At 43.3% G+C, this 12,831-nt stretch overlaps 1 protein-coding gene and 1 pseudogene across 1 annotated transcript in view; both read left to right on the plus strand.

The window, feature by feature from the left end:
* The window catches only part of ARHGAP6 (Rho GTPase activating protein 6), a 485,583-nt gene that overhangs the window by 388,408 nt on the left and 84,344 nt on the right, over positions 1 to 12,831 (plus strand). The window contains exon 2 of the mRNA XM_060001767.1: positions 10,644 to 10,803. Within this exon, the coding sequence (XP_059857750.1) occupies positions 10,644 to 10,803 (160 nt within the window). The remainder of the gene's footprint in view (positions 1 to 10,643; positions 10,804 to 12,831) is intronic.
* Positions 6,638 to 7,644, plus strand: LOC132417901 (zinc finger CCHC domain-containing protein 17 pseudogene; annotated as a pseudogene).

The following is a 12,831-nucleotide window of genomic DNA, read 5'->3' on the forward strand; positions in this document are numbered from 1 at the left end:
ACAGCTATGCAGATACCCTCGGCTTTGCCCAGAAGCTCATGAGGAAAGGAGTTCCTTGTCATTGGAGATGTGTTTATTTTGGAATTATAAAGAACTAGGCAGCCCTTTTCAGAAATGTTGGTTGTGAGCCTGGTATTTAAACTTAGGCCGTGCTTCAGCGGTTATTAATTATTAATAAATGACAGCTGGCCACAGTAGAAGACAAAAGAAATTCAGCCCCTGGCATGGTTTATGTAAATGGCCTGCCATTGTTCAGACCTTAACTTACTCATCTGGTCTTTGCTTCTGCTTCTCACCTATATGGAGCCACAATCCAGCTGGCTGGCTTGTAGACACGTAGAAAAGGCATCTTACGCATAGTAGAACCATTTATTCATGAGTTCAACACACATTTCTTAAGAGTTTTTGGTGTCACTAAAACTGCCAGGCTTAAAAAGGGGACGCAAATTTAGAGGAATGATGATTAAAATTAATGATAACTTTACCACACATTCAGGGCTTGCTGGGAGCTAATAAGTACTCGGCAAGAAATTCACTTGCATTGACTCATACCATCACTACAAACCTGGGAGTTAAGTCTTTTTCTTTGCTCCATCTTATTGGTGAGAAAACTGAGGCTTGGAGATGTTCTGAATCTTGCCGAAGAGCTCGTAGCTGTTTGAATCCAAGTCCTTACTACCACACCAGTGGGCCTCAATCTTTATTGTGCAAAGATAAGAATCCCCCGAGGATTCTGGTTTATGACGAAGGTACTTGGGCCCCATCCCTTGTGACCCTAGTTCCCTAAATCTGCCTTAGAGCCCAGAAACCTGCACGTTTACAAGAATTGTCTGCAGGCCATATTGTGAGCAGTCTCGCGTCACTTCTTGGGGGCTCACTGGGCCTTGGGAAGTTTATAGTTGGATGAGGTTAAAGAGCTGCTGCAATTAGAGATTTGTTTCAAGGCCATAATAAAACAATGTGGTATAGACCAAAACCAAAAGTATTTCAATCAAGTTTATTTCATGGGAAGAATCAAGTCTGTTTGTAAAGATGCAGTTGAGCTCAAAAGAATGACCTTTCTGAATAAACCCCAGATATTAGATGGTTGGTTTTTCACTTTGCCTTTTGCTTGTTTTTTTTCCTAAACGTGGAGACATATACTTCTGGCAGGAAGGAAATCTCTTTAGTTAATGCTTTCGGTGAGTTGTTCTCCAGTTAATCGAGATTCTGTTGTATTGAGGCTGTTTTTGCGTGCCTCTTTTAAACTGGTTTGTGTTGTTTGTGCTTCTTAATGCTAGTTCTAAATAGCTTCTATGATTCTGCTCACTGATTTCCATAATATACAGAATAATACACGGATAATATACATAATCATGCATAGATGCGTAAGAGTATATCGTGCATGGTGCATGCCTTTGATGATAAACAAAACTCAGGAGTGTTCATGTCTTCTGACACCATCATTTTGAGGACATTGTGTGTAATTGGGGCCTAACAGCAGACCCAGCTTACGCTATGCCAGGTTTTCTCGATCTCTGCATGGTGGACAATTGGAGACAGGTGGTTCTTTATTGCAGGCACGTGGGGCTGTCCTGTGTCTTGTAGGATGGTGAGCAGATCCCTGATGTCTACTCACTAGTTGCCAGTAGGAAACCCCACCCTAGAGTCATGATAGCCAAAAATGTTTCCAGACATTGCCAAATGTCCCCTGAGAGGGCAAACTCACCCCCAAGAACCACTGTGGTATATCCTTTTGTATCGTATTGTTACCTTTTGTTAATGCTGTCCCATAGTACCCGAAAATAAAAAGGATATTTTTATAACTATCAAGGGCTTTTGTCTATCCAGAAACATTTGGGTCACTTTCAACCTCACATTTACGAAATTGAAACAAATTAGAAATCATCCACTTTCAACCTAAAAAAAAAAAGTCCTATGACAGCCACGCAAAAACTGGATCCAGAGAGCCTGAAAATGAGTCATCCGTTTATGAGATAAACAGTCACCAAAGAAAAATGCTGGACTGGAATGTGCGTTTGAGAATTGAGGAACCACCAGAAACACATCCTAGGCTGTGCCGTGGGCTGTGGCACGCGTCTGGCGGCTTGTTTATTACTTCATGGCCCACGTGATGAGGGTCACAGGGCAACATTGACCCTTATGTTTGTGTCTTCCTGCTCGTAAGACATCTGACATATGAGCCTGAGTGTCACAGATTCATTATTCCTCAAGTCCGATATTTTTACACTTATTTTCTGCCCTCATATACCGGCATTTCGGGGCTCAACAACTGGCTCTGTTTCAAAAGACTGTTTCTTAGCAGTTTATTCAAATCCTGAAGACATCTTCCCTCATAGATACGATATTACCTGAGTTGGTTAGTTTCCAATTTCTTATTGAACTCATGATGCATGTGATTCATGTAGTCCCTAGACTGACAAATATTTATTGCTTGTGAATTATTTATTCTTCAGTGATAATTAATTGCCAGGTAGTATCTTGGATACTGGGAACACCCAGGTCAGTAAAGCAGACAGGCTTCTTGCCCTCATGAATCGAGCTGATGTATGTCGCTCACGATGCAGAGCGCTAGGGACCGGGTCTCTGCCGCATGGTAGTAGATGCTAAAGAAGTATGTGTAGCGTCCTAAATGATCCCAATCTCTTTATATCAAGGGTTGGCAGACTGCAGCCAGTGGGCCACATCCAGCCTGCTGCCTGTTTTTGTATGACCTACGTGCCTAGAATGGTCATTACATTCTTAAATGGTTGAAAAAAATCAAAAGAATAATATTTTGTGACTTGAAAATTAGATGAGATTAGAATTTTAGTGTCTGTGAGTAAAATGTTATTGGAACTTTTGTTTACATGTGGTTTATGGCTGCCTTTGTGCTACATTGGCAGAACTGGGTAGCTGTGACAAAGACTCTATGAACCACAAGCCTGAAATATTTACTATGTGTAAGTTTCTAAAATTCTATTTAGTGGGGAAAGCGCTTTCGAAATTCCAGTCTTGGAACCTCTCCAGTTCAAACCATTGGTGGTGGTACCTGTAGTATGAAGCAGCACTGTAGCACCAGGAAAGAGGGCGATAAAAATCTGATGGGAGGTCAACACCTACTTTCTTAAGTGTCTGGGAGCTTATCCTCATCTGAACTCAATCCCCTTGACCTTCACCAACCTTCTCTTCTAACGCTCCCTCCTGCTGCTTCGCTGTTACATTTCCTATTGCTGATGTAACAAATTACCATAAACTTAAAACATGAGAAATTTAATGTCTTACAGTTCTGGAGGTCAGTGTCACTCAGCTAAAATCAAAGGCTGCATCCTCTGGAGACTCTGGGGGGAATGTGTGCCTTGTCTTTTCCAGCTTTTGCAAAAGCTGCCTGCATTTCTTGGCTTATGGCTCCTTCCTCCGTCTTTAAAGCTGTCAGCCTAGTATCCTCAAATCCCTCTCTCTCTCTCTCTCTCTCTCTCTCTCTCTCTCTCTCTCTCACTCACACACACACACACACACACACACACACACACACACACACACACACACAGCCACCTCTGCCTCTCTCTGGCAAGGACTCTTATGATTAGGTTGGACTCATCTGGATAACCCAGAATGACCTCCCTATCTCAGGATCCTTTAACTTAATCCCATCTGCAAAGTTCCCTTTGCCAGGTAAGGTAACATATTCACAGGTTCTAGGAATTAAGATGTGGCCGTCTTAGCATTCTGTCTGCCACACCTCCTGTCCAGTAACTCTATACTATACGTCTCTCTACCTCTGCAGAACAAAACGCAGGCTGAAGGGCATCTCAAGCTTTGTATCCACCAGCCTGGACGTTGTAGTGGCTAAGAGCATAGGCTTTAGAATCTGAGTGTCTGGTTCAAGTCGTTTGTTGTTGTTGTTGTTGTTCAACAAAGGAAAGCAGATGGTGCTTACTCCTGAGTGTCTTAAAGCTCACATTTTGTTTCAAAAAGTAACATCTTGTGGTAAAATTGCATCTTTCTTTGGTGGCGAACTTCTTGAATTTTCTAGGTACAGCAGACTTACTACAACCCAACCTGAATCTGATCAACCCTGGAGCGCAGTGGTTCTCAATCCTGGCTGCATGGGTCAGTCAATCAGGAAACCAAAAAAAAAAAAAGCGTGCTCAACTGCAGAGCAGACACCTGCCTCAGAACCTCTGCGAGGTCATTAGTCTAATCTCTTTCTTTCCTCATGTTTGACAATTTTCGTAATATAAAGGCAAACATATTTTACGCACAGAAACACTGTGACCCCTAGGAATTCTAGAAAGAGGCCACTGAGGAGATGTGGAAACCTCATGGATTTGCTCGGCGACTCCCCGCAACTCTGGTCTGTGTGGTTCCCACGGGTGCCGCATCTGGGGGCTCCGTCCTCAGCTGTAGCAACCTGAAGGGAGAGGTGAGAAGGCGGAAGAGAAACAGGCTGAGTTTAGATTTTAGACTTCTAGGTACTTCATTGCGAATACTCTGATTTGAACCTTGGGATAATTTGGATAAACCTTGGGTGAATGTTTTGAGAAAGGTCTCTTTAAACAAATTAATTTTAAAAGATGATGTGGACTGAAATTAGGAATGTGGATGCATTCGACCAAGTAACTTATTGTGAGCCAACACTAAATTATCACGCCTTAAAAAGCAATACAACTGTAGTTTTAAGACATGTTCGCAGAGTTTCCCGGCCATTGTGTTGTGACATTTACTTGACCGTATGTGCAAAATGTCTATATTGCATTAAGGATAAAAATAAAAATGAAGAACGCTGTTCTATGTCATTTAGGGCAGGCACTGATACCTCTTGACTTTATTGCAAGATACTATGAATGAATATGGTTTTAACCTGTCAGTTAATTGTGTTAATTTGATAATTTCCCAAAAATGGACCTCACGTATTTCCAACTTGAAAAAACATGTTGAAATCGCATGTGCTTAATCTGAAAAAAATCATTAAAATTCACAATGGTAGAAATATAGGTTGGGAGCGGTGAGAAAATTGGGACACAGGGGAAGATGCAGATTATTTGATGTATTCATGACTGCTGATTGGCAGGTGGCAAAAGACAATGAGATGGTGGAGGGTGGAGGGTGATGAACTGGAGTGGCCCGTCCAGACTTTTCCAGGGCTGTGTGAACACTTCAGGCTTCAGTCATTCACGTTTGCGGTATAAAATGGATTATGAAGCATCTTGGTCCATTACCCATAATCAAAAATGTAACTGATATTTTTTAAGATGCCACACATTTGATAATAGGTAGCTTTGGAGGTATCTTTGAAGTCCCTCTTTGTTAATTATTTGATGACCTTCTCTCCCAAGAAAATTGTTTTTTCAGCCATGTGCTAAGGATGGGTTTAAGAACCAGTTGGCTCTGGGGACAGTATTACCTCCTTTGTGAAATGACTCTTCCAAAGGCTGATGAATGCAGCTGCCCTGCTTTCAAGAAAGCGCCACACTCTTTTCTCTTTCTGGGATTTGGCTGTAGCCTTCTCCTGAGCCATCAGCTGCTATAAGAACTAAAGTCTTAGGAGACAACAACTCCATAAATTCAAGTCATTACAAGTAGACCAAGCCTTTCCTCTCTTTTGGCTGATAATTCCAAATTTACCAAAGAATTTTAAAAGTCTACGAAGTTAAGAGCCACGGGCTATGATGTATAATGGACTCAGAGAAATTGAAAGCATCACATCTTCACTTTTTCATTATGCTAAGTGTAGGCATTTGTGAGCAGTTTCCAGAACTATGTATTACTTGATTGCGTTGGAACTGTTTTAGTTGGGAGAAGAAAATGAAGACTCAAGAAAGATGCAAACTGGCCTGATTCTGTTTTGCCAGATTTGGTCATGTGTTTTGTTTCTTTCTTTCTTAGAGATAAAATATCACTTTCAGAATGTCACATTTGAACATCTTTCTTCTCCCTTCTGCCCTTCCTCATCTTGGTGATTTAGTGTACCATCCTCCCAGTTGCTCAAGCCAGAAGTGTTTAAGTCATCCTAGATTACTCCTTCCCTACCCTCCACTACATACAATTTGTCCCCAGGCATCTCTGTGGTTCTGCGCATCTCCCTATCTGTTCACATTTGAATCAGCGTCATACCTATAGCCCAGTGGCTCTTCTGATCTCTGCATCTTTGGCTTGCACCCTCCCTCAATTCCCTTGGAAATGTGTTTCCAGTCATCTGATCACGTTCCTCTCTTACTCAAGGTTCCTTAATGACTAGCCATCACCTGCTGAATAAATCCAATCTGCTTTGCAAAGCCTGCCGAGAAAGCCCTCCAGGATATGGCCCTGAGTTCTGCGTGGCTTCGCCTCCTGCTCTTTCCTTCCTTCTAGCCTTGTAATTTCCCCCAAACAAGGCCGTTCTCTCAAATTCATTTGCCTTGGCACCTTTGTTCCAATGTTGCATTTCTACGGAGCAAACCCTTACCCCTCTTATTCAACTTACGGGTCTCCTGGGAAACGCTGCCTTCTTATAAAGCTTTCCTTGATCCCCAGATAGATGTCAAAGCCTTTCTCCTAGGCATCCCATTGCATTTGGTGCTTACTCCTAGTATCATAATCTCTGTATTTCATGGACCGAGTGTGTTCTTCCTACCAAAATTTAACTCCTTAAGAACAAGGACTGGCTGCGGCGTGGAGACCGGGTGCTGACACCGAGACACTTGAATTAGCTTTAGCAGAAGAGAAATGGAGGAACCATAGAACATTAAGGATGAATTCAGGAAGACCCGAGACCATGGAGAACTTGCCTGCTCTCTACACTATTTTCCAAGGAGAGGTTGCTATGGTGACAGACTGTGGAGGCAAGTCAAAATCCCAGGCTGTCGGAAGCAAGGTCTGGTCCATCGAACTCACATGTCATCCTGTCGCGTGCATAAGCCCTCTGAGATAGTAGATGTCGGAGAGAAGGTGTGGGTGAAGCTTATCGGACGAGAGATGAAAAGGGAAAGGATAAAAGTATCCCTCGCCGTGAAAGCTGTCAACCAAGGGACTGGGAAGGACCTTGACGCCAACAACGTTATCATTGAGCAATAAGAGAGGCAGAGGCAGTCCTTCCAGGATTACACTGGGCAGAAGATCACCCTCGAGGCTGTCCTGAACACTACCTGCAAGGAGTGTGGCTGTAAAGGCCACTTTGCAAAGCATTGTTTCATGCAACCAGGTGGGAGCAAGTACTCTCTGATACCTAATGAGAAAGAGAAGGAAGAGGCAAAATCAGCAGAGTTTGAAAAGCCTGACCCCACGAGAAATTCTTCTAGAAAAAGAAAGAAGGAAAAGGAGAAAAAGAAACATAGAGACAGGAAGTCATCTGACTCTGACAGCTCGGACTCTGAGAGTGACACACAAGAGGGCAAGGCACACGTCAAAAGACAGCAAGGCAGCAAAGAAGAAAAAGAAGAAGCAGCACAAGGAGTGAGTGGAGAGAGTGGAGGGGGTGGTGGAGAGAAGGAACCAGGAGCCTTGTGCCTTGAAGCCCTGGCTCCTGCAAAGACTCAGTAGTGAGAATATGGCCTTCCACCCCATTGACTCCTCTCCCATGGGAGATGGCTTCCCCTCCTGCCACAGGCAGGTTTGGGAGATATCAAAAGTATCTGCCTGAATGAGTTCTTTTCTTATCACTCCAGTCCCTTTGCAAGTGACCCCTGCAGCTGACCCATTCATTCACCCAACTTCCTTCATTCAGCAGGAGGTCCTATTACCCTCTTCCAGCTGCCACCGCCAGAGCCAGACTCCTGTACAGGAGTCCAGGCTAGGGCCACAGGTACTGCTGTGGAGGTGAGTCTGGCTGTAGTTGGAGAACAGAGTGATTGGCCCCTCCCTGTTGGCCTGCCTTGGGCTGATTGGTGGGTGGTCTCTGCTGTATCCAACACAGGGGCAGAGGGAGACTGGCAGTACTAGGGAGAACATGGTAAGAAGTGGTGCTCACTTTTTCCATTCCCCCTGACATGATTCTACTATGTTAGAAGTGACAGCCAGTGGTCACAGCCAGAAAACCATTGTTTGCAGTGACTGAGCTTGTGTGTGACGTTCCGCCCGATCACTGAACCAGACAGCTCAAGCCACGATCATTGCTTTACTTTGTATTTACTACAATGTGAGTCAGTTGGTTCCAAAAAAAAAAAAAGAACGAGGACTGTGTTGTCATTTTGACAATCCCAAGCCTAATACTGTTTCTAGCACGTAATAGGTGCTCATTGAACTTCGTTTGAATTCATTATGCAGGAGGTCATACTAAATAAAAATAAAATGTGTCTTCTAGGGATTGATTAATTTTATTTCAGTCATGAGCTATTGTTCAAAGGTTGGCAAACTACAGCCCACTGTCCAAATCCAGCCTTCCACCTGTTTCTGTAAATGAAGTTTGACTGGCGCGCAGCCACACCCATTCATTCATAAACTGTCTATGGTTGCTCTCATGCCACAAAGGCAGATCTGAGTAGTTTTGACAGAGACCACATGGCCCACAAGTCCTGAAATATTTACTGTCTGGCCTTTTACAGAAGAAGATAGCCAACCCCTGCTACAGATACTAGAGCCCGTCGGAGGGCATATTTTTAAATGCATTTAAAGAATAGATATGTAATTCCATTTTGACACTTCAAGCAGCCGCGGGCTCCCTTAGATACCTAGACTTCATATTTAAAAATCCCCAGCTCATTTGGAACTTCCCATTTGGGTGAGGGGAAAGCAATTCACTGATATCGTACCTGTGGTGCCCTAATCTTAAAGGGTGTGAGTGAGAGGTACACCCAACACTTAAGTCCCCAGTTCCTGTCGAAACTTGTGGTTAGTCCAGCTGTACCAAAAAAAAAAAAAAAAGAAAAAGAAAAAAATCCAAAATACACTGGGGCTGGAAGAATGTTCTTCAGTTTACCGAACGTGACTGCAGCCTACCCGCTTTGCCTACATTTATGCACTCACTCCTCGGCCCTGACGCATTCCCACACCCTGTTCCCTGTGCCCCTCCTGGGTCCCTGGTACCCCTCCTTCTCACCCACTGGATGCAGATGCACAGGTGTGAAGGCAAACAAACAAAAATTCCTCATCTCCTTTAAGCTCTGCTCAAACCTGGACTTCCCTGTGAGGTCTTTCCCAGCCCTTCCACCTAATAGTGTAAATCCCTGTCCTCTCCTCACACTGCCGGCCCCTTCCCTGCTTTTTGTTCCTTCCTTAGCAGTTATCATTACTTAACACGCTACATTCTTTACTTACCCTTGTTTATTTTCTGCCCCTACTAGAGTATGGTATCTCCATTTGTTAAATAAATCCATGAAATCCCAGATAAAGAGGAAAAAAATAACAAAGAATTAACACAGTGCCGTTCACTCTTTGGAATGAACCTTCTAGGCAGGAATTTGCTACCAGTAGGGAACAAAGGTGTCTTAGCAGTCGCTGGGGCCAGCCTTTCTGTCTCTCTTCTTTAAGGTGAATAGTGAGGATGGTGAAGTCTTCTGGGATTCCTTAAATGTTCCCCACGTCCGCAAGAAGTCCCTGGCAGTGTCTGTAGGGCCCAGCACTATTCCTTCTCCCACAATTTTTCTTGATTGTTAACGAAGCAGTAGATACCTCTTCACAGCTGTTGTGCCCTGGTTGATATCTGTGATTCGTAGGAATTCCTCCTCAGTGAGGGGACATTGGGCTTCCGAGGATTGTGAAGGATTGTTTCTTAGGTCATCGTTTTCTCACTGTCTGCATCAAGGGTAGAGATATTCACTCTCAGCGGTGTGAAATCAGACGTGTGTGTGTGAGCACACAGATAGCCTCAGGATTGTGGGAATCTTTGCTTTGATTCTTTGATGTGGAGTATTTTAGCATCAAACGTCTCTGTAAATATGTGTAGCTTTTATTGATCATATCTCTATACTTACTGTGATCAAAAGAGCTCATTAGACTGCTCTAAATAGAAACTCAGTGGTTACAATTTAGCATAGAATTTAAAAGCCTAAGATGTTTTAGCTGGAGTTCTGGTTAGTTTCAAATCTTGTAAGTTTTACAATTTGGCGAAAACTACTTAACCTTCCTAAGCCTCAATTTATTCTATATTATATTATATTATATTATATTTATATATACTATATATTACTATAATATCAACATAATGTATCCTAAGTATATATTACAATAATGTATCATAAGTATGAGTTATATATAATAATAATATATTGTGTCATATATAATAAATATACTAGATTGTATTATTATATAGAGGAAGTAACTAAAGAGCCCTTGGCGCTTTGCTGGTACACGGTAGGCTGTCAGTATACGTTTCCCCTCCTATGTCTAGTGTGCACAATGGCAGTTAGCGGTAGTTTTTCCTGTTACTGAGAAAGAAAAACCGAAAAGTTCCCATGTGTTCCCACGAGAGAGGGGAGGCAGGACCCTTGAAGCATCTTCCCACATAGCTTTCTTTGCATCATTTTATGGGATCAGATGACCTAGCAGATACTCCAGATTTTGATATTGGCAGTTGACTGAGTAAATCCACAGTTAAGTAAGAGTGGATTTGATTTCAGGGGTTGAGAGCCAATTTGGGAACGTGAAAATGAAGTTTGCTTGACGTTATGACCGATTGAGAGAGAGGCTGAGGCTTGCGAGTCGTAGATTACTGTGTGACCCTTGATGTGCTTCCCCTTGATCTGCAGGGTGACTTCACGTGGAACAGTATGTCGGGTCGCAGCGTACGGCTGAGGTCAGTCTCCATCCAGAGCCTCTCAGAGCTGGAGCGAGCCCGGCTGCAGGAAGTGGCTTTTTATCAGCTGCAGCAGGACTGTGACCTGAGCTGTCAGATCACCATTCCCAAAGGTAAGGCCCCATCTGCCATCACATGGGGGATGCTGGAAGTCACACATCTGCTCTGCCACAGCCCCAAGCCGCAGAGTCCTCTCAACCCCACTGTTAACACAGGGAGGAAGCTGTAGCTTCTGGGTCACCGGCTGGCGCTGGCAACCATTTTGAAAGATGTGTTCAAGTGGGACAGTTTACATGTCGACTATTATGTGTATTTAAAGGGAAGATCAACTTGGGGCATTAAAGGGGAAAGCCATGTGTATCTCAACGGTCTACGTGGCTTCAGCACAACCACTTAAAAAAAAGTTTCAGAAAGGTCAACTTAAAGGGTTAGAAGAAAAACCATGTCTATCTCAATATGATTTCAAAATAAGCAGTTGAAAAGAATGTTTTAACAATCTGTTAAACTTCTCATTTGACCTTATGCAAACTCAGAATCAGTGATTATACCAACGTTAACTCATTGTTATCCAGTCTTTCACCTGGCCTGTCTCTGTTGGGGTTCACCACTGTGACACTGGAGCCAGTGCAGGTCTGGTTGTCTGACGTTTTTACAAACACAGATCCTGATTCTGATAAAGATGAGAAGTATGTATTTGAAATCCTTTGCTCTGTAAAGCCTGTTTCTGAAAGTTGACTATCTTCTATAAAGATACTTTTTAATGTGTATTCGTGTGTAGCCGTAAGGTAATTTGAGGTGAAGTGAAAAGCTGCGATGTTATACAAATAGAGTAAACCTGCCGTAAAAACGCAACATTGGCTGCTGTGCCTAAAACCTAAAGGAAAGCAGGAGAGGGATAGCAAGCATCTGAAAGCCAGAAGGTTGCCTTGGAAGATTTCAGTGTCTGCAGAACTTCTCCTTTGTTTTCTTTTTTTAGGGAGTTGAGGGGATGCTTCATGAATATTCATAAGATCATTCATTTCATATATACACACATACACATAGATACGTAGTTCTCAACCAGGGATGGTTTTCCCCCATTCCCCAGGTAAAATTCAGCAATGTCTGGCTCCACTTTCAGTTTTCACAGCTTGGAGGAAGGACGCAGCTGACATCTACTGCATGGAAGCCAGGGATGCTGTTAGACATCCTGCAATACACTGGACAGTCCCCCACAGCAAGCATTGTCAGGGCCCAAGGGCCCAAGTGGAGAGGCTGAGCAACCTTAATACACACATGAACACATGTGCTCGCATTCCGTCAACAGCAGTGTTGGTGGAGCTGTTTTCTTGGCTCACCTGTGTCTGATGGAAAGGGCACTGGCTTGGGAGTGTGAAGACCAGAATATGAGGACTTGTCCGGTCACCCCCTCCCCCCTCCACATGTGAGCTTGGGCAATTTACCTCTGTAGTAGGAGGCTCGGTTCTGTTGACTAGAAAGAGTAGCACAAAGACAGTGACCACACAGAACTTTTTATTGGATGATGGCTCTTAGGGCCACTTTTATTCTTTTTTTTAAAAAAATGGAAGTGTAGTTGATTTACAATGTTATCTTAGTTTCAAGTGAACATCATAGTGACTCAGTATTTTTACAGATTATACTCCATTAAAAGTTATTACAAGATAAGACATGGAGAGTGGACTTGAGGACACGGGGACGGGGAGGGGTGGGCTGGGACAACGTGAGAGAGTGTCATAGACATATATACACTACCAAATGTAGAATGGATAGCTAGTGGGAAGCAGCCGCATAGCACAGGGAGATCAGCTCGGAGCTTTGTGACCACCTAGAGGGGTGGGATAGGGAGGGTGGGAGGGAGACGCAAGAGGGAGGGGATATGGGGATATATGTATACATATAGCTGATTCACTTTGTTATACAGCAGAAGCTAAGACACCACTGTAGAGCAATTATACTCCAGTAAAGATGTTGAAAAAAAAAGTTATTACAAGATAATGGCTCTAATTCCCTGTGCTGTACAATATATCTTTGTTGCTTACCTATTTTTTACATAGTACTTTATATCTCTTAATCCCTTACCCCAGTCTTGCCCCTCTCCCTTCCCACTCCACACTGGTAACCACTAGTTTGTTTTCTGTATC

This window comes from Delphinus delphis, chromosome X, assembly GCF_949987515.2.
Source record: "Delphinus delphis chromosome X, mDelDel1.2, whole genome shotgun sequence".
NCBI classification, from domain to species: domain Eukaryota; kingdom Metazoa; phylum Chordata; class Mammalia; order Artiodactyla; family Delphinidae; genus Delphinus; species Delphinus delphis.